A 23,588-nucleotide genomic window follows, 5' to 3' on the forward strand; every position below is an offset into this window, starting at 1 on the left:
AAGTAGCATTAAAAGCTGTCAACCTCAGAACAAATGTCACAGCAGATCTAGCCAAGATTCTTTTGGAAGAAATACCTTCATTACTTTTAATTCCGATGAAAAGACTACAAGCAATACTATTACTCCTGGTTGGTTTCTAAAATATATTCTGATAAAATACATTTTCATATCTATCATTTGTCAAAACTAGTATCACTTTAATCATTTTTTCCAATGAAGAATCTACTATTTTAAATTATCTGTCAAGACTTTAAATGTGAAAATCCTAGAATGAAGGATTTGGGTTTTGAAACACATTTGCCCATTGAAGACTGCCCGGCTATTTATTTATTTATTTATTAACTTTTTGAGGAAGATTAGCCCTGAGCTAACTATTGCCAGCCCTCCTCATTTTTGCTGAGGAAGCCTGGCCCTGAGCTAACATCCCTGCCCATCTTCCTCTACTTTATATGTGGGACGCCTTCCACAGCATAGCATGCCAAGCCGTGCCATGTCTGCAACTGGGATTGAACTGGTGAACCCCGGGTCACTGAGAAGCGGAACGTTTGCACTTAACCGCTGCGCCAGCAGGCTGGTCGCCCCAGCTATTTAATATTAACATTATGGGGGAAATGACTAAGGAAAAATAAAATGTTGCTTCTGTTCACGATTTATTTGTAAGGGTGGGTCTCAAAAACAACCTCAGTAAACCCCACTGTTCATTAGTTACCACCCATTCACCAAATGGTAACATAATAAAGGAGCACAGTGGATACAACTGTTCTGTTACTATGAAACAATGCAGAAGAAAGGGAATTGTTCACGGTAATGTAACAAAGTGATTCTTTAAAGTAAAATGTATATAATTCCACAGCTACTGGTAATAATGAAGATGTCCACCTTCTAAACCCTCCAAAGGAGTAACTTTTCAAATAGTGGTCAATATTTAGAATTTGAATGTTAGATATCGCCCCACGATGTTTCTATAAATAACTCTATTTTATCCCCTCTTGCTCTATTTAGTGCATTTTAAAGTGTGCTTAATTATAGAATATGCTGTTCACTTGGACACAAGTTTACCTGTCATAATCTTACTCCAGTCTAAAATGATCAAATAGTACTCTCATCCCATAAAGTTTTTGTTAATCTCTCTCATCAGTGTTACAACCAACTGAAATCAGTATCTTGAAAAAGTTAATTGCATAAAATGAAATATAGGCAAGAGGAAAATAATACCTGTCCTTTAAGCTTATTAATTATCTGATTTATTTTTGAAAAAAATCACACACATTGAACAAGAATGAAGTAAAGGTCGTTCTTTGGAAGTTTACAGATCAGCACCTGGAGGGTTCAACTAATGAATCCCAGTTAAATTACTTAATATTTTTTATTCCCTACACTAAACATTAAAAAAAGAAACAACAGGGGCCAGGCCCATGGCTGAGTGGTCAAGTTTGTGCACTCTGCTTTGTCAGCCCAGGGTTTCACCTGTTTGGATCCTGGGTGTGGACACGGCACTGCTCATCAGGCCACGCTGAGGTGGCATCCCACACAGCACAACCAGAAGGACCTACAGATAGAATATACAAGTATGTACTGGGGGGCTTTGGGGAGAAGAAGAAGAAGAAGAAAAAAGAAGACTGGCAACAGATGTTAGCTCAGGTGCCAATCTAAAAAAAAAAAGTTTTAGTCACTGAAATTTCAGTTTTTCCCATTCGTTTCTTCTGCGTTTTCAAAATTTCTTGAGACTTAAAAGTTAAACTTCACTCCCTTTTGTCCTGCAAACTAAGAATCTGATTTAAAGAAAAAGCTTCCTTTTATGCTCTAATTTAGCTTCTCCCTTTCACTGAAAGATTTATCTGATAACAATTCTTGTGAGACTAGAGTTATTGCTCTCTACCAATAATGTATGCTCACTTACTTTCTCTTTGAATCACTGTCTCTAAATAGATCTGTAACTATCTAGTTTTACACAAAAGTGAGCCATGATTCATATTACTGTTGTTGTCTAGGGAACTGAATTACACACATGCAGCTTTCTCCTTAATGCAGTAATTTTTAACTGTGATCATTAGTTTACCAGGAAGCATTTATTTTAAATTGCTTGATGATAAAGTATAATCCACATTTAGAAAATGCAGATTTTTAATGACAATGATATTGTGTGAACTGTAGTGAATATTAAAATAGGTGGAGCTAAGTTTTGAAAGATACTTGCTAATAATATAGACTAAAGGATGATTCTTAGAGACATACACACGAATTATAGAGTATAAGCAATAATTTCTCTCTCTTAAAATAATAGTACAAATATCAAACTAAATTAATGCACTCTATTAATATAAAGCTAGGCTATTTTTTGACATACAGGGATTTTAGAAATTAAAGGTGGAAACTACAAGTATCTAAAATAAGATCATCATTGCAGTAAGTCATGAGGAAGGTTGATCACTCTTAGGAGATGCTGGCATTATACTGTTGAATGAGAAATTATATAAGCATATATGTCCCTAATTAATCAATTATTACTTAAAAAATAAAACAATTCCTGATGTGCTCTTAGTTAATTACCCTGAGATGCATGCTTATTGGATTCCAGGTCATGAAAGATGGCTAATAGGGCTGTTTTAAGGATACCTATCAGGGAATAATGTTATATTGAACTTGGTAACAATTTAAAAATGTTAATGAATGTTAACATGTTGACAACTCAATTTAATAAGTGGTCATTGAACACCTATTTTGTAGGTTCTATGAAAAATATCATATAAGTAAAACACACAGTTTCTTGTCTCAAAGTGTTTAAAATCTAGACGGAAGACATAAAGCAAGTTTGACAAAAAGAAAACATATGACCAGCTGCAAAAACGAACACCAGAGGCAGTAACTCAGAAACGGCATGTACCATATGCACCCACTCATCCATCTATCCATTCAAAATTTATACAGCAATAACCAGTACTACATATTTGGTATACAAAGATAGACAAGATCAACTAATTTGTTACATTAGAAATAATCTAACAAATTTCTATAAAGATGGGATTGAAATTAGACTTTAAATGAAATCTAAGATTTAAATAGACTCAAATTATGATTGAGATGGACATTTTGGTATAATACAAATGATGGCAAATCCTTCACGACGTCGGCCCTCTCTTTTACTTTAACGTTCATTCTATTATTCGCTGTACCGCTTCACTAACACAAACTTCCCTTAGGCTCCTCCTTTTCAGAATCTTTTCCCTATACCTTCTGGTCTATGATAACTCCTCCAGAACCTGAGTTTCTTCTCTGGGCTCCCAACAGCTTACTTTAATTGAAACCCAGTTATGCCCTGAGTATACATCATCCTCAATAGACTTTTCACCCTAGTTATTCCTTCATACCCGAAGTGTCTAAGGGTCAGGAAGCAAAGTTCTCTGCTGCCTTCTCAAACACTGCTCTTCTAAAATCATGGAAAATAATAATAATTTTCCTTTAAGGTGTATGTCATCCTGTCCTCATAGACATTCTGTCCAGGACATTTTCATTCCCCAAACTTCCTCTTTGTTCTTGAGAACAATGATCCTTGACTCAATCTTTTTTCACACTTCAACGTCCATGTGGATAAACCATTCAAGAACCTGGCTCCTCTTGAGCAACTTAACCATCTTCGGTGACTTTACCTTTTATTCTATCTCAGATGCCCATTTCTACCATCACACTCTGGACTCTTGTCACCACATCACAGTAGATGAAAACATTCTCCTCCCTAACCAGTCTCCTGTCTTTCCATACCTCTTGTTCAACTACTCCTCTCATATCTGTTCCTAGATACCCTTGGGACTTTCGGTCCACTAACCTTTCTAATTCCTCTGCCTATCAGTCTCTTTCTAGCTTCACTTCTCCCTTTATTGCACTTAGATTTCATGGTCCACAACTTAAATAAATCTCTTAAAAAACATTTTTGCCTCTCTGTTCATCCCAGACACCTCAATTCATCTCTCCTTCAGTTAGCTCTCCTATATCTTACACTCCATCTTTTTATAATATCATTTGCATTAGTATTTAAGCATGCCCAAGTCTCTCCTAACCTTAGAAACATCTTTCTGGAACCCCTCCTTGCCAAATTCTGTCCTTTCTCTCTTCCTATTTTAATAGCCACACTTGGCGGAAAAGCCATTTACATGATTGCCACTCTAGTTTGAATTCTGGCCCCTCTACCTCATCAAAACTAGTTCCTGTAAGGCTACCCATTACAGCCATATCCTAAATCCAATGGACAGTTTTTAATACTCAGATTATTGGGTCCATCAGCAGCATGTGACAAAGTTGATTATTCCTTCCTTCATAAATTCATTCTTTGCTTTTGTGATATTTTCCTATCTTTTTTCTCCTATCTTATCCCTCCTTTCTCCAATCTTCAAATATAGGACTTCCTGAGGATCTTCTCTTCTCATCCTTAGGACAATTCAATCCACTCCCAAGTCTACTTGTATAAGTGCTATGTATTCATATAGAAATATAATATGGAACCATATTTAATGAAATATAGACATCTAGGCACATATTAAGAACCCTCTATCATAAAAACTTAAGAAAACTTAAGTTTCCCACTATGGCCTTGCCCTTCCTCACCCTAAAGAATCTAGTTAGGAACTTAATCTGTTTACTCATCCTAACAAAATGGATCAGAGTCCAAATTCCCTGACCCTTTCTGACTCTCTGTTTTTTTTAAACTGACAAAGGATTGTCATGAATAATTCAAATAATATAGAAATAAACAAAGATAGAAGTAAGAAAATCATCTTGAACTTTACCATCCATAAACTGCTAAGGAGTAAACATCTTGTAGACATCATTCTATGAATATGTATAAACAGAAATAAAAAAATCGGATCTAACGGCAACTATTTATTTTAAAAAATCCATTTTACTTTATATAAATCTAATAGAAGAAAATGAAATAAAATAAGTGAACTTTACATAAATATTTCTTCCTCATAGATTATTTTCTAAATGATTTTTCTCTAAATAAGAAGAGGGTAGTCATTTTATTATTAACTATATTAGCATTCTCACATTTCCTCCTACTTACTTTGTCTACTTTCCAATTTTTTAAAATCAACTACAGTGTTATTTTGATATTGAACAGGTTAATAGCTGTGGTGGACACTGGGAGACACTGTCAAGATTCTCCATCAATGAAGAGACCATTGCCTTCGCTGTTGGGAGGGCTGCTGGTAGACAAACGTCAACTATCAGTCCCTTCAGCAACTGACTCCCCCGTGAAGCCCTGCCTCCCCCAAGGGTACAGCCTTTCAGGGAGCAGCCCACATTCAATGACTGACGGACGTGTGGGTATAAAGGCCTGGTCATCTCAACCCAACTGGGGACAACTCAGAAGGACTACTTTAGCTCCAAAATTCCCTGTGGGTGGGGTGGCTGAGGATGTGGTTGGGCTTGCACTGCAACCTGACTTCTCCCCTCCATCCAATCCTGCTTCTTTCTCCTCCCTTTTCTAAGTATTGATTTCAAGGGCACTCCTTAATAAACATCTGGCACACTGAACTCCACCTCAGAGCCAGCATCTCAGGGAATTCAATCAGTGACACACACAGAGCCTTAGATTCTTTCAGAAGTCAATTCAGTCACTCTGCTTTCCTATGTCATCTGATTCTCTGCCACAGAGGTTGGTACATGCCTTCATCAGAACAGCAAATATTCTATCAGTCAGGCTAGTTTATGCTGCGTTCACAAATAGCCCCAAATTCTCAGCAGCTTAATCCCACAATGGTCTACTTCTCACTTATGCAGCATATCTATTTTGGATTGGCAAGGAAGCCTTTTCCCAAAGCGGAGAGATGCTCCATTTCCCCACATGCTTCCATAATAACAGAGGCATTATTCCAGTTCTTAAAAGTTGTGACCAGAAGACAAAAGCAAGTCACATGGCCACACCTGAGTTCAACAGGGTGGTAATATACTCTTCTTTTCTAGGGAGGCGCAATAGGATATATGTGAAAACAAAGACCACTAAACCCTGTTCTTTCTCCTGGATATCAAACGTTCAGTTCTCTCCTTCTCCCACATGCAGAACACTCTCTCCTTTTCCTAAGGAAAACAAACCAAAATGCTAATTAGTTATAGTTTTGAGCTGAAAGTCAAGGATCTCTGGGTGTTGGATATTGGTCTCTAAATTAAGTCCAGATGTGGCTCCTTGCTCAGGAGACCCAAGAACTAAAAAGATAAGTTATCTGCCACACAAACATCCAGTATACAATTGTGAACCAGGGACAGGGTAATGACCATAAACATTTCCGTTTAGGGACCACAAAACGGTGACCGGTCTGTTGTGATTCTGAAATCACACTAAGCAGACACTGTCTCCTTCACTCTCATTTTCTCTGTCTCTCTCACTCACTGGGGAGAGCTGTACCTTTAGTCTCCTTTCCTAGAGCCATTTTGTCCAACAGAAATGGTTTACGGGGTGCCACAATAATCCACTTAGAGTTTTAACACTGGATGCCATGGCCACACCCTTGATTTGGTCCCTGATGTTGCTGAAGCCCTTGTAGCTCAGTATTCTCAGCTTTATCTTATGTAGGTTGGAGATGATATTTGCACCTTCCAATCCCAAAGTCCTGGAATTTTTTGATTCTCTCTCTCCCCTTTCACTGTTGCTTGTAAATCTGCCATTTCCCCTCTGAACAAATATTTGCTCAAATGCAGTTAACAGTAAACGAATTCATGCTATTATTGATCTGTTTTTCTCACCTCTGCCTAGAGCTACATGTTCATTTTTAAGATAGCTGCCATCCACATTAGTATAGGCAAGAGTTTTACAAAATACTTTGTCACAGGATAACATGGATCACCTTCCTTCCAGCTTTCAACTCAAGTTTCATCACTGCCCACACCTGGCTCTAGAGTCAATGTCACAAATATTTGGTTTTTTTGATGTAGCTGTACCAAAGTCCTTGTACCAATTTCTATATCAGAATAAGATTGTTTATGCTGAGATAACACATTTCAACTGGCAGAGATTTAAAATCTTCCTACAGGGAGGGGCACCAAATATATTTGTGAACAGCAATACAATCTACTATGATAAACATATCCACTCAAGAGGTTTTTTCTCTACAGACCTGAAGTATTACTGAATATTCCCAAGACTTTTGCTGATTCATCAGCATGGCTTTTAGTGGACAGAGTGTGGAATTAGGGGCTAGGTGCATGACTTTGCTTTATGTCTCTCTGTGCCACTCCACAATTATCTATTTCTTTCATTGAGTGATTGCTATTGGTAAATTTTGTGGTAGTTTTCATATTTTTTACTCATTTCATTAGGTATATGGGGAAAAAAGTTCTGTGAGTGAGATTAATCCAACATCTTCCATTCTCCTCTTTTAAGCTAGTTTGTATATAAGAGAACATGCATAGAATGGTCACAGATTCTTTTCTAACTAAACTGAATTTTACAAATTTGCTCTTCCAAAATTTCTGGAAAATCACTGGCCTTGGAGTCAGGAAAGAGGCATTCCAGCCCCAGCTCTTGAACCAGATGGCATGAGGAACTAGTCAAGTGACGTGATCTCTCTAAATATCTATTACCTTACTGCACAATGAGAAAGCTAGATTCTATGATCTCTAAACTCTTTCAGCTATAATATTTTATGATTCTACTTTTTAAAATCAATGTCTTTTTCTTTCTAAACATTTTAAAAGAAAATTTGAACCTAAAAAGATTTAAAACCTAACTATATTGTGACTTTCTCACAGAGAATGCACCATCTCTTATGTTCACATTACACATTATAATGAATGAATACTTTAATGTCTACTCAGCAAATAGTTACTGAGGAATATTTATAGGTCAGGCATGAAATTAAACACTAGGGATACAACAGTTAACAAGACAGACATTAAGCAATTAATTTCAAGTACAATAAAGAATTACAAAAGGGAAGGTATTATGAGAGTTATAGAAAGGCAAATCTAACAATCTAGAGAGAGTTAATGACAGCCTCTTGGTGGAAAAGAGTTTAGATTAAAAGAAAGATAATGAGTTTGGAACATAGTATGTGAGTTACTATGGGTCAAAACAGAGACTAATAATATTAATCACCAAGAGCTAGTTATATACAGAAGGTTGTAGAACAAACATAACAAGTTCTGGGTTAATACATCTACACTGAGGGAGCAGCCACGAAGAAGAATAAAAGGGGAATAAGTAGGTCACAAACTGAGAATACCTGCAGACTTGACTGGCATGTGTTTACAGTTGTATAAAGGTATTTGCTGAAGACTTCATGAAACGGTAAAGAACATCCCACCAAGATGAAAGCAGACTCACAGAATGTTATCTGACTACATGCGTATTCACCTCAACCCAGAAATGATTTGCATGTCTGTTATTCAATCTCAATTCCTAGTTGTCTAGAGCATAAGTTAGAAAACTTTTTCTGTAAAGAGCCAGACAGTAATATCCTAGGCCCTGTGGGCTGTATTAGATTTCTACTGATATGTAACAAGTTACCACAAACTTAGTAGGTTAAAACACACCTATTTGTTCTCTCTCAGTTTCTGTAGGTCAGAAGTCTGGGTGGGCTCCATTGGCTTCTTTGCTGGGGTCTCACAAGGCTGTAATCAAGGGGTTGGCTCAGCTGAGCTGTTATCTGGAAGCTCGGGGCAAGGACCTGCTTTCAAGTTTATTCAGGTGTTGGCCAAATTCAGTTCTTTGCAGATGTAGGACTGAGAGCCCTATATTCTTGCTGGCAGCTGGCCAAAGCTCTTAGAGGGCTCCCTCTCAGCTCCTAGAGGCTCCTCTCAGGTCCTTCCACATGGCACCCTCCATCTCAGCAACAGAGAACTTCATGCTGAATCCCCCTCAGGCTTTGAATCTTATTTTTTTTTCTGTTACCAATGAAAGAAAACTCTTGGCTCTTAAAGGGTTCATGTAATTAAGTTAGGCCCACCTAGATAATATATTATCTTAATGTTAACTGATTAGTAACCTTAATTATATCTTCAAAATCCCTTTGCCATGTAACATAACATAATCATAGGAGTAATACCAGGGGATGAAGGTCATGGTTAGAGCTTAGAGTTCTGTCTACCACAGTCTGCCCTCTAGCCCCCATGATTCACACATGTAAAATGTATTCGCCCCAGCCCAAGGTTCCCAAAAGTCTCATTCTATTACATTACCAGTTCAAAGCACACACACACAAAAAAAATCGCAACATCTGAATCTAAATCTCATCATCTCAAAGTTTAAAATCTTATCTAAATCATCCAAACCTGGTGAGAATATGGCTCCTGCTGTAATCCATTAAGTACAACTCCTGGGAAAAATTCTTCTCATTTATGGACCTATGTAATTAAAGAGATAATTTATCTGCCAGAAACACTTCCAACACTCAATGGTATACGGCATAAAGTAAAGTTATAGTCATTTCAGTTTGAAAAGGGCAAAATGAAAAGTAAAGAAGTCACTGGTCCAAAGCAGTTTTGAAATACTACTGGGCAAACTCAGGCTACAATGCCTTGATTAGGTTTCAAGGTCTGGGAATAATCCCCCATGGCTCTCACTTGCATTCTCTGGGCTCTTAATTCTCCCTCTGTGTCACCCTTCCTTTTTCTTGAAAGGTAGCAAGCAGGTGTTCGCAGCTGAGTAGTTTTACTGGCTTGCTTCTTGCTAGTTGCATTTTGGGGGTCCAACCACCTCTTTCCATTTCATATTCCCTATTTCTTTCAGTCCTAGTTGGCAGTGTTTGTGTTGATGCAATTTTTTGAAGAATATTGTGGGTCTTACGTGAATTTTACAGAGGTTCACTCCATTAAACAATATGCCCTCAAATCTTCTCAAGATCACCTCTTCTCTATCTTTGGCTTCCACTGAGATAGCTGAGGGACAACATTCTTAAGCAACCTAGCGGTCCTCGGGTTTGACTGAGATGATCTATGAGGAACCCTCTTAATCTCCTAAAAGGGTCTTCAAGGAAACCTTGTATGGCTGAATACTCAACTTTTTTATTTTTCGGGGGTTTCAGCAAAAGTTGTACACTCAAACCCTCAGCATTTTCTCTACACTAGCGTTCAGCAGCAATTTCTAAATTTTAGCATCTTTTGTAATCTAGATACGATAAGAATTTCCCAATTTATCAAGTCCTAGTTCCTTTTTATTTAACATTTAGTCCCTCAATTTATCTCTCTCCTCTTGCATTTCACTATGAGCAGCAATAAGAAGACAGACTATGCCTTCAACATTGCGCTTCAAATCTCCTCGGCTAACCAACCAAGTTCATCGTTCACAAGGTCTGCTTTCCACCCAACTGCAGGAGGCAATTCTTCTAAGCTTTCTGCCACTACATGGCAAGGATTCTCCCTTCCTCCAGTTTCTAAGAATATGTTCCTCACTTCCTTCTGCCTTTATGGGTAGCATCCTTAAAGTCTAGATTTCTACTAAGTATGTTCAAGACAAGTTAGGCTTTTCTCTATCATGCTCTTCAAAATTCTCCTCCAGATTCTTCCAGCCTTCACCCATGGGTAATTCCAAAGCTACTCCCACATTTTTAGGTATTTGCTTATGGCAGCATCTCACTTCCTGGTATCAAAATCTATATGAGTTTTCCATTGCTGTCTAACAAATTATTAGCAGCTCAAAACAACACCTATTTATTACCTCAGGTTTTCTGTAGGTCAGAAGTCCAAGTGAGCTCAACTGGATTCTCTACTTAGGGTCTCACAAGACTGAAATCAAAGTTGCAGCTGGGCTGTTATCTGGAGGCTCTGGTGAAGACTCTACTTCCAAGCTCATCTGGGCTGTTAGCTGAATTCAGTGCCCTGTGGTTGCAGGAGTGAGGTCCCCATTTTCTAGCTACTCACACTGCACAGATTGCACTAATCAAGCACTGTCTGTACAGGAAGGGTTGTGTGTTTGTATGTTTGTAAGTGAAAGAAGTTTCATTCTTAATAAATCATAATAAATATATCTAATAATATTAATGAATCTAAATTGAATGAGAAATAAAATTGGAATGAGAAAGAGGGGAGAGGACATTTCCAGGTAACTGTTATAGAGAGTAATATCATACCAAAAATGCAAGAGAAGAAAGTACTTTGAGTTATACACTAGGAAAGAGTCCAGATGAACAAAGTTGAGTTTATGAGAAAAGTTCAAATTATGAGAGGGATAAACCATGGTAAGAGGGTAAATGATGACATTCTAGGTATTGGGTATGGCTTAAGAGATGAATAAAGCAAGTAAATACTAAACCACGGCTATTTCAACATTTATCTGTCAGGGTTCTTATTTGAAAACACTGGAAGCTAACTCCCGACTGATAAAGCAGAACAGCAATTTACTAAAGGAATTGGGGTGACTAAACAACCAGACTTATGGCTAAGCTTCTCAAGAACAAAACCTAAGAACACACTGCAGAACTGATCTGGTGAGGAAACTGCTGTGGCTCCCGTGCCAAGGTCTTTTCTTTCCTGCAACTGTTACTGCCTTGCACCAACACCATTTCCGCACCAGCAAAGCTATTTTAGAGTTACTGCTGACTCTGAATATCAGATTCCTCTACTGTCAACCTCACAGAAACACGATTTGAGTGTAGTGTCTGCTTCCCTGTTCAGTCTGCCCTGAGGTTTCCTGAAAATGAATAAGTGGCAGAATCTAGGTCACATGGCTCATGACCTAGCTACCATGAGACTGGGAAAGTGAATTTTATACCCGACCTTGGAGAGGTGGGACTATCAGTTGAGACCTCCTCAGACATTAGAAGCTTGTTGAAGAGACATGGAAGAGTGAGAACATATAATATATGTCCACCACAAAATGTCACACATTAAGCATACAGAACACCTAAAATTCACCCATTTTTGTTCTTACCTAACTCCTTTCCCAGTATATACTGGTACAATCAGAGAATATCAGAGATGGATGGATGGGACCTTACAGATCATTTGGTTTAATTCTCTCATTTTACTAGTGAGAAATCTGATGCCCAAAGTGATGAGATAATTTACCCAAACTTACACAACTAGTTAGTAGAAAGAACTCACGCTTTTCCACCCTTCATATATTTTCTATCAGTCAATGATCATGAAGGCTTACCTCAAACTATATCTTTATCTTAATGTTAAACTTTAATCTTAGCCTTAGGGAAACTCAATGTTTAGTCCTGAGAAAGTCATTTTGGTGACACTAGCCATTTTTCTCTCAATGTATTGCTTTGAAGAGTTCCTGAAAAACTAGCTATTAAACTAAATTTTATTTGCAGAATTCTGTTTTTCGATTATTATCCATGAAGATAAACTGTAATTAAGCTCCAAATAACTGTAAATTTTTTGACTGCATTAAAAGTTTTGCTTGCAAAAGGCCAATGTTCTTGCAATAACAATAAGTAATTATTCAAAAGCCACAAGAAATAAATGTTTAATTCTAAGAGTACCTCTCACTCACATATTATTAAACCTTAAAAAATTAGAGCTAAAATCACCCAAGTAAAGTATAATCACATGATTTCTCCATATAGATATCAAAACCTAAGCAAAGTGAACATTAACACTATAGCATATATAGAATATATACATTCTATCTACTAGTATTTTATTTTTATGACAACTAGCACAGAAGCCAAAAACAAGCAATGAAATTTTGAGAAGGCGGAGAAAAAAAGAAAGCAAGAGAGAGGTACATTTAAACATAAGCATTGAATTTGAAAAGTATGGCAATGCAGTTATTCAGATTTAAATGTTACGTCTTAGAAGCTATTTATCTAGCACTTTTTTCTTCTTGTGAACACTCCTCAGAAATTTATTGTACTGGTTGTCGGAAATATAGAGTCAGTGACTATAAGCTAATACACGTAATGTAAGTGTATACAAAAATTAGTTTGACCAGAGATAAAATCTCATTATTTTCTATGGCTTCATTTTCTTTGTGAAATGAATATAATTAATACAGAATTGGGAACAGATAATTTGGAGTAAATAAAGCAAAACAAAATACATACTTCTTGATGATAAAGTCATTCTCTTCTAGTTTAACTCAATTATTTTTATATAAGAATGTGTTCTCCATAAGAGAACCAGTGATCATCACTCAGACCAAATAATAAGAAAGTCTAAAAATCATATTAAGAATTGCAGAACATTCAATTTTATAAAAAATTATCTTTTCCCCTCTGAGATAGTGCCTGCGCTTTCTTTTTTCTCTACTCTGATAAACTGCTCTTAGTCATTTTTTTTAAAAAGGCATTTCCCCAAAATGGTAATTTTTAAATTTAAAATTATAACAAGTTATCAATTTCCCCAATAAAGGTTCAATCTTATCCTACAAACTCATAAGGATATACTATATTTATCAATGTCTTCTGATTTTTAAAGATGCTGAAATTGTCTAGCTAAATAATGGCATGGGGTTTGCTTGGGAATGAAGGTCCTACGAGACCAAACGCTGTGTGGTGTAAATTCAGCGACACCGTAAACTTGGGCTTGGCTTACACGTTTACAAGCTTAACAACAACCCTAAAATATTATACCCTTATTTTAAAATATAAATCTATTCTAAAATCTATGTATTAATATTATAAAAATGCTTTTTATTCAATATAACAGAGGAATAAATGTAATTCACAATTTACACTTATAGCATAGCACAGATTTTCTCATAATCTAAATAACTGTGTGGCATAATGTATCTCCCTTGTTTAAACAAACAGTGCAGTTTGCCCGTGATTTGCAATGCCTTGTGGGAATTTAGTTAAAAATATGAGGAGAGGGAGACTTGGATATGATCAGAACCTGGAGGAAAAAAGAGAAAATGGAAAATAGCTCATAGCACTAAACTTAAATATTCTCCAAGAAATACTGCAAAATCTTTGTTTAAAAAGAGTAGAAAGTGTGGACCCAGCCCAGTGGCACACCAGTTAAGTTCACACGCTCTGCTTCAGCAGCCCAGGGTTCACTGGTTCAGATCCCAGGTATGGACCTACACATTGCTTATCAAGCCATGCTGTGGCAGGTGTCCCACGTATAAAGTAGAGGAAGATGGGCATGGATGTTAGCTCAGGGCCAGTGTTCCTCAGCAAAAAAAAAAAAAAAAAGAAGAAGAAGAAGAAGAAAATTGGCAGAAGCTGTTAGCTCAGGGCTAATCTTCCTCAAAAAAAAAAAAAAAAAGGATAGAAAGTAAAATGAGTCAAGCTTTTTTTGAACCTTTAAAAATAATTTCATAGCAGTTCTGGAAAGATAATCAGGCATGACCTAGGCAGCAGAACACATTCTGTATAAGCAAATAATTTCTGCAGTATATATATCACAGAAACGGGGCTAGATAGTTCTTAACGTATCACCTAGTTTTAACCTGGAAAGAAAACAATAAATTCTATAAGGAGTTCAGACGACATCATGATCAATCATGTAATAAATATTGAACAAAGGAACAAATGGGTAAGACATGGGGCTAGACTCCGTGGAGGATCAAATAAAATACATAAAATAAATCACATATAATCTTCAAGGGCAACTTTTATAGATGAGAAAAAATTATACCTACCTATCCAGGGCTTAGAAATTTTGTAAAGGTATGATTACCATGTAAAAAATAGACTGAAGAAGTTGTTGGGTTTATCATAGATTTTAAAAATTGTATATAGTATGTACCATGAACATAAACTGTATTTGGGCTATTTGATCAGATACTCACAGAATGATTGTAAGAAGGTTCCAATATCACAGGTAATGACATTTTCCCTTGAAGATTCAATTTTGTTAAATAAAAAATCTTTTCCCCCACAATCTTTTCTTTTTTCATGCGATGTACACCATACAGTCTAAACCGAACTGCATAATTTCCAATCATCTCAGATTCAACATGATTAAATTTGAATGTTTCTGTGAAGACAGGGCATGGTCCTCTCTGGATGCTGGTTTTTGCTCTCTGTTTCTTTATAGGTAGAAGAACAAGGTGCACTTGCCATGAGTTGCCACCTGTCCTGTTATACGTTGGGATATCTGTGACAGCTGTCACTGTTACCAGAAGCTTCTGCTCTTGTGAGTCATAGTCAAAAGTCACATCCAGTGTGCCATATTTAGCTTCTGGCTCAGGATCAAAAGGTTTAGGAAGCTGTGAAGACGATCCTCGAGCTGACATATCCTAAGAAAAGCAAATTTAAATGTTTTCAGTTTTTAACTCTATTATTTAATCTAGCATGTAAATAAATACCCGGTATTTCTTTAGGAGGAGGATGTAAAAATTATTTTGATTTGCTGCCACAAAGAAAGTAATAATAATTAATAGGCAACTACAACCAAAAGCTACTCTCAGGGCCAGAGAAGTGTAAGTTGTAAGTTAAACTCAAAAACTTATTATTATAAAGACGCAAAATTTAATATTCACCATCACAATTTTGAGAAAGTTGGATATATATTTTTATAATGAAAACTGAAAATATATACTTCAAGGTTTATCTCCGTTCCTTTTGTAGGAAACTACTAAATTTTACTTTTAACATTATAAACAACGCAATCGGCAGCTCAATATTAGGATGGAGAGAAAGAGAACGTAAATAAAAGTACAATGCCATTAAAAACTTTGGTCCAATTTTCGGTGTGTTCTAAAATGCCCCATCTGTAATAGAACATAAACAAATTTAAGCTTGAAAATCGATGGAAATGTGAAATATGAAAGTATAAAATACAAAGGCCTCAAAATATTTGCAGCCAAATATTTATTTTCCACAAGACACAATTTACTTCAAATTTTAACCAGAATTGAAAACTGCGTATTATTTTCTAATACTAATTGCTGTTGAAAATGGCAGCATATACATTTCAAAAGTTCAAGAAAGACTAAAACTATACATTTTAGTTACAAGATTAAAAGAAGTTGTGCCCATTTTACCTGGAACTGTCTCAAATTCCTGCCACTCTAATTTTCTGGAATGTAGCAGGAGTTTCAGCTAGTTACTGACTGTGCCAAACCCCGGTCTCTGACCTTACATCCATACCATTTTGCCCCTTCAAGTATTTTAATAAATCTTAAATGTTTTTCATTTTAAAATGCGGACCAATTTTATAATTTACTAAATTTTTCTCAACTTTTATTTAGTGCCTACTGTAGCGGTCACCACTACTGACTCCCAGTCTTCCCTTTTTGTGCTTCTCAAAAGAACCACCTGAGTTTTAGTCAGAAACATACCATCTGGCAAGAGACAATACTTCAAAATCTTCCTTATAGCTGATATATGCCCACGAGACTCAGCTTTGCCCAATGGGAGGCAAACAGAAGTTATGTGTGAAATATCCAGATCGAGTTTATAGAAGAAATTACTTGCCCTTCACTCTCTTTCTCACTCTTCCCACAAGCAGATACAGAAACAGGATGTGTGGGTCAGCTTGGACAATATAGATGCGGACAATATGCTAGGGGATGATGGAGGGAGAAGAAAGAAGGAACTGGGCCCGTGAACGATGCCGTAGAGCAAGGCCACCGACTCGCGCTGGACTGGTGTTAAATGGAAAACAATCTTCTGTGGCTTTCAGCCATTGTATCTGTCTCCTTGTCATAGCAGCTCACCCCATGCCCTAACTATTACACCTACTATGTACCAGGCCCTGTTTTAGGTTGGACAGATGCACTAGAGAACCAAAAAGACGCAAGTCTTTGACCTCATAAATCTTACATGTCTACCTCCAGTGACCCACTCCGTATCATGTACAGGAGAAAAGATGACAAATGAAGAACAATCCTGAGGTAGAGAGAACAAACTCTCATAGAATAATTCAGTGTTTTTATGCTATATGATTAAATCAGGGTAAGCATATTCTTACCCTGCAAAAAAAAAATTTACAGTTTAGAGCAAAATGTTTTAATGCGTGCCACTTCATAGTTGGTAATTAAAGATGATTAATTATATGGCTTTGGTTTTTCAATTAAATATTTTTCTAAAATATATTTCTAAGATTTTCAAGGCAATAAAAAATTTTATAAGGTCCTAGGTAGCTATTGCTGAATTTTGGTTCTCTTGGTGCCTCCCTATTCTTTTTTCTGGGCATTCCGACAATTCTAGTGAAACTGAGGGTTAAAAGGGTGGGACCTATAGAGATAAAAGATAACATTTGTATTCTGCAAATAATCCTTCCTTTGAAGGTGTCTGAATCAAAGTTTTGAATAAGGCTTAGGCAGCAACAGGTCATCAGCAGAGCTGATAACTCCCTGTAAGGGAGCTCTTCTGAACACTCACTCCTTTCCCAGTTCCATCATGCACGTGGACAGGCTCTGAGAGAGCTACATCCTGGACTAAACTAAGAGGAAAGGAAGAATTTTCTATTTGATAAGTAAGACCTATTAAAGAAATACTGGGCAGCAAAATAAACTTGAAAAAACACAAGAGTGAACGTTATACTAACATAGGCTATGAGCATCTAAATATTTATGGAGTGTGCATTTGGTGCATTGTTTGAAAATGTTCAATTCTGCTACAGAAGACACAAAACGAAGAAGGCAGAGGAGACGCATAAGAGGTGTTAACACAAACAGCTAGTTGGCAGCTTCTGAAATAAGAGCACAACTCACAGGCTGTGTTAACTATAGATAACGAGCAGGGAAGTGACTTGAGAGACACAGGCAGAATCGAGAAGACTTGTTAAACATAGACAGTAACGAAGTTAATAACTTGTAAAGTGTTCCAAAGATAGAATAAATAAAAAATAAGATAGGGGCCGGCCCTGGCGGCCTAGTGGTTAAGTTCAGCATGCTCTACATTTCCATGGCCCGGGTTCTAGGTTAGATACTATAATACTAGAAATAGTAGAAAAGTTGTAACAGATAAAAAGTATTTTCATAAATTATATAAGAAAAACTTAAAATTAAGGAAATTCTATTCATAGCTCTACTTCCATTATTTAATTTTGGCAGTAAAAAGAAACTTCGCCTTGTAAGAACACTGACACACTACAGTATTATGAAATGGTGTCTAGGACAAAAGTTGTAAAAACTTGCTGTCTAAAAGAAAGTAAACCCTGAAAGTTAATACTGTTTTATGAAAACTTCTAGATTACTTTCATATCATCATTACAGAAAGATTAAAACAAATCCTTTTTAGAACATGGAAGGACTTCAAAAGTCTAACACACCTATTTTTGTTATTGTTTTCACATTTTTGCTCCAAAAAAGGTAATAACTTAAAACAACCAACCAATCATTCTGAATGCATGACGCATGAATTCAAATTTCATTAGTAAAGCTGAGCATCACTATCCCTTCCATAGCCTATGATATGAAAATGCAAAAACATTATTTTGAAAGACCTGTAAAACATTAATGGGCAACCTCCTAAGAGTCAAACAAGCCAAAATAAAATAATAAAATAAAATAAAAAACACAAACATAAATAGGAACCTCAAGATGAAAGAAACCAGTAGATAATTCCAAAATATTTTATATAAAATGTTAAAATAGAGAAAAAACCTATCTTGAGGTTGAAACCTGGGGGAAGAAAATTTTTCAATATCTTTTGTCTTGCTCTCATTTTTAGCTACTCATCTTCCTTTGGGGAAGAGTGGAAGATTGGTTGGGACAGTCTTGATAAGTCTGCTGGATAAAAATTAGATCAAGGATAGAAACTGGTACCAGAGGCCACAAAGGACAAGATATCGAGAAAACTTTCTTCTTACTAAGAGGAGAAGCACAGGATTATTATCCTCCAAATCACATTCAGTTAAAAATTCTACGTGCTTTTACTTACTTCCGGGCTCAGGACTGCAGTGCTGTCACTCGGAACATCTTCTTCATATCCTTTATTATGAAAACTTTCTATTTCATGACCTGTACTTCCTTCACTTGGGCACTTGTTATATGAGCATCTTGGACTGTTGCAGTGGGAAAATTCACATTTACTGTCCCCCATTTCTGAGGGGGTACATGAGAGATGGGGAGAACCACTGTCATCCTGATATGGTGGTGGCTGCAATTCATCCAGTGGGGGTGTTCTTCTCATTCTCTGAATGCAGTTTCCTGATAATGATTAAGAATCTGGTCACTGTTTCCAATTAGCCTCAACATGCAGTATAATCCACAATAATTGTAAATAACTTCAAAAACTCGGGAATAAAATATTTGTGGCAGCATAATTATTAGATTTACTAATAGTTTTCTTCTTCCTTAATTCAGACGCAGAAATAAAATAATCTCGTTTCCCACTCCTCTCCTCCTGCATAATAAGATTAGCAAAAATAAAAGTCATATACTACGAGAGATCCTGTTACATACTATAAAAGTGGGAGAGCGAGAAATATTAGTGAAATAGTTTATTTAGCTCTTTATTTCAAAACAATCCTGAAGCATACATACTTCATCTATTCCCTTCTGATCTGTGGCCTCTCTAGCCACAGTAGGTAAAAACATGGTAGGTAAAACAAACAAAAAAACCTCAATTATTTTCTTCAATTACTGAGATGAACTCAAACTAGCGTTCAGCTTAGCAGTGTCAGAAACTGTTTTTCTCCATCTCTCCTAGATCCAGAATCCTAAAATGAGGTGTGCTATGAATCAGGGCTAATCCTCAATGGCCAGCAGAGACGGAAGGCTGCCTCCCTGTGTCCCTCATCAGGAGGCCACTCCCTGCCCCACTCTACTCTGTCGGTACTCCTCCGGCTCCATCTTGTCTACAGCAGGCATCTCCACCACCAGCAGTTAATCTGAAACCACATTTTCTTTCACTCCTAAATTACCCTTTTAATTTTTACCTTAATGATTTATCTCAATGACTGAGAATAAACATGTCTGTGAAGAGGATAGAGGTGGGGGCAGGAGGTGGATATAAAGAGATAGAGTTCAGTATACAATTTAAGAATAGCTAAGTCTGTGTAGATAAACCCAATATCAGAGATTAAATTTAAACACTGCTCACTTTTTCTTTTAATGGACTGAATCTCTTTTCTCAAAAGGGACCCTGAAAAAAGGTAGTTTGTATTATAATTCTTATAATGGAGTTCAGTTCAAATGTTCAATAGGTCTTCTGTTCTTCCTGAGATAGAAAAACGTCACATAAGAATTATAAAACATTAAAAAATTACCACAATGCCTGATTCAAATGAAAAATACCAATTTGCATGAACTTAGCACAAATTTACATATTCACTCAGAAGCCCTAATTTTGGAAAAAGAATAATAAATGTCTTATCTAGTGAGTCTAACATATTAACTTCAGTTTATAAAACATAAGGAAAAAGTAAAAAAGTTACTGAATATAGTTGAAGCTAAATTTGAGAAGAGAAGATAGATTAAATAGATACATTGCAAGTAGTAGCCAATAAAACACAATATCCCAGATTTCAGAGTGGGGCTTCCAGGAAAGCTTTTGTTTTCCTGATTAAAAGCAGGCAGACTCAACCGGCATGCCCCTTTTGTCCACTGGCCTTTCTCCTTCCTCCTGTCTGGAGGTGAAGCAGCAATCTTGTAACCATAAAGTAACAAGCATGAGAATGAAAGCTAAGGACAGAGAAGTAGAAAAAGAGAGAGTCTGGGTATCTGAAATATCACTAGGAACTATTTCCAATCTTCTCGATGCCTGAGACAAATAAATCCTATTTGTTAAAAGGAAAAAACCCAAAAAACTCATAGTTGGATTTTCTGTTGTTTCCAAATACATTCTCTACTGACAGTTTTTAACTCATTAAAGCAACATCCTTTCTTCCTTTAAAAATGTATATTTCATCAGTCACTGAATTACAAAATTAAACAGTAATGCCTAAATATTTACTGTAAAATGAAGGCAATAAAAAATTTTCCAGTGTAGTGGTTCTAAGAGTCAGCATACCATCTTTTCCTTTACCTTTATCTTTTTTTAAAAGAGAGGTGATCTTTCCCAGAAGACTCTCAGCATATTACCCCACAGATCCCACATGTCACATGTCTATTTCTAAATCATCTCTGCTAGAGGAAACAGGATAACTATAATTGGTTTAGATTAATCAGAAGCCATCAAATTGAAGCTAGGGATGGGGTCAGTTTCACTGTTCCTATCTATGTGGAAAAGAGTAGATGCCACTCACCAAGAAAAAAAGAGAGAGGATTCAAATAAATAAAATTAGAAATGAAAGAAGAGACATTACAACTGATACAACAGATAGAAAGGATCATAAGAGACTACTATGAACAATTATATGCCAACAAATTGGTCAACCTAGAAGAAATACATACATTCCTAGAAAGATACAATTGACCAAGACTGAATCATGAAGAAATAGAAAATCTGAACAGACCAATTACTAGAAAGGAGACTGAATCAGTAATCAAAAACCTCCGAACGAACAAAGTTTGGGACCAGATGGCTTCACTGGTGAATACTACCAAACACTTGAAGAATTAATACCAATCTAATTCCAACTCTTACAAAAAACAGAAAAGGAGGGAATACTTCCAAACTGATTTTACCAGGCCCTCATTACTGTGATACCAAATCCAGGCAAGGATACTACAAGAAAAGAAAATTACAGTCCAATATCCCTAATGAATATGGATGCAAGAATCCTCAACAAAATATTAGCAAACTGAATTCAACAATACATTAAGAGGATCATACACCATGATCAAGTGGGATTTATTCCAGGGATGCAAGGATGGTTCAACATCCACAAATCAATCAACATGATACACCACATTAACAAAATGAAGAATAAAAATCATATGATCATCTCAATAGACGCAGACAAAGCATTTGGCAAAAATCAACAACCATTCATGACAAAAGCTCTCAACAAACTGGGTACAGAGGGAACATACATTAACAAAATAAAGGCCATATATGACAAGCTTACAGCTAACATTATACTCAATGGTGAACAGCTGAAAGCTTTTCATCTAAGATCAGGAAAAATACATGAATGCAGACTCTCACCACTTTTATTCAACATAGTGATGGAAGTCCTAGCCAGAGCAATTAGGCAAAAAAAGAAATAAAAGGCATTCAAATTGGAAAAGAATAATTAAAACTGTATCTATTTGCAGATGACATATTATATCAGAAAACCCTAAAGACTCACCAAAAAACTGTTAGACTAAATGAATTCAGTAAGTTGCAGGATACAAAATCAATATAAAAAATCAGTTGGATTTCTATACACTAACAATGAACTATCAGGAAAAAAAAAAAAGAAAGGAAAAAACCCCCATTTACAATTGCATCAACAAGAATAAAATACCTAGGAATAAATTTAACCGAGGAGGTGAAAGATCTGTACACTAAAAACTACAAGACCCTGATGAAAGAAACTGAAGAAGACACAAATAAATGGAAAGTTATTCCATGCTCATGGATTGGAAGAATTAATATTGTTAAAATGTGCATATTACCCAAAGCAATCTAGAGATTCAATGCAATTGCTATCAAAATTCCAATGGCATTTTCCACAGAAATAGAAGAAACAATCCTAAAATTTATATGGAACCCAGAAGATTCCAAGACTCCAAACAGCCAAAGCAATCTTGAAAAAGAAGAACAAAGCTGAAGGCATCACACTTCTTGATTGCAAACTATATTACAAAGCTATAGTAATTAAAACAGTATGGTATTGGCACAAAAACAGAAACATAGACCAATAAAACAGAATACAGGGCCCAAAAATAAACCCACACATACGTGGTCAATTAATTTAGGACCTAAGGAGACAAGAATATACAACGTGGAAAAGATATTCTCTTCAATAAATGGTGATGGGAAAACTGGACAGCCACATTCAAAAGAATGAAACTGGACCCCTCTCTTATACCATACACAAAAATCAACTCAAAATGGATTAAAGACTTGAATACAAGACCTGAAACCATAAAATTCCTAGAGGAAAACACAGAGGTAAGCTCCTTGATGTCGGTCTTAATGAATTTTGAATTTGACACCAACAGCAAAGGCAACAACAGAAAAAATAAACAAGTGGAATTACAGCAAACTAAAAAGCTTCTGCACAGCAAATTATCAAAAAAATTACAAGGCAACCTACAGAATGGGAGAAAATATTTGCAAATCATATATGTGGTAAGAGGTTAATAACCAAAATATATAATGAACTCATACAATTCTACAGCCAAAAAAAAAACAAAACCCCAAAACACAAAGAATCAAACAATCTGATTAAAAAATGGGCTGAGAAACTGAATAAACATTTTTCCAAAGATGACATCCAAAGGGCCAACAGGTGCATGAAAAGGGGCTCAACATCATAATCAGTGAAATGTAGATCAAAAACACAATGAGATATCATCTCACATCTGTTAGAATGGCTATTATCAAAAAGACAAGAGGTAAGTGCTGGTTAGGATGTGGAGAAAAGGGAACTCTTGCACAGTGTTGGTGGGAATGTAAACTAGTGAAGCCACTATGGAAAACAGTATGGAAGGTTTCTAAAAAAATTAAAAATAGACCTACTATATGATCAAGCAGTTCCATTTCTGGGTATGTATCCAAAGGAAATAAAATCACTATCTCAAAATCTGCACATCTGTGTTCACTGCAGCATTATTTACAACAGCAAAGACGTGGAAACAACCTAAGAGTCCATCAGTGGATGAATGGATAAAGAAAATGTGCTGGGTGTGTTTGTATACATACACACATATA

At 36.2% G+C, this 23,588-nt stretch overlaps 1 protein-coding gene across 4 annotated transcripts in view; it reads right to left on the reverse strand.

Moving 5' to 3' along the window:
- Positions 1 to 23,588, reverse strand: part of SYT14 (synaptotagmin 14) — a 250,430-nt gene that overhangs the window by 71,059 nt on the left and 155,783 nt on the right. For all 4 annotated transcript variants that reach the window (XM_023640783.2, XM_070266755.1, XM_023640782.2 and 1 more), the window contains 2 exons: positions 18,720 to 18,988; positions 14,678 to 15,127 (listed from right to left, as the gene is read on the reverse strand). In XM_023640783.2, coding sequence (XP_023496551.1) covers positions 14,678 to 15,127; positions 18,720 to 18,988 — 719 coding nt within the window. The remainder of the gene's footprint in view (positions 1 to 14,677; positions 15,128 to 18,719; positions 18,989 to 23,588) is intronic.

This window comes from Equus caballus, chromosome 5, assembly GCF_041296265.1.
Source record: "Equus caballus isolate H_3958 breed thoroughbred chromosome 5, TB-T2T, whole genome shotgun sequence".
NCBI lineage: Eukaryota > Metazoa > Chordata > Mammalia > Perissodactyla > Equidae > Equus > Equus caballus.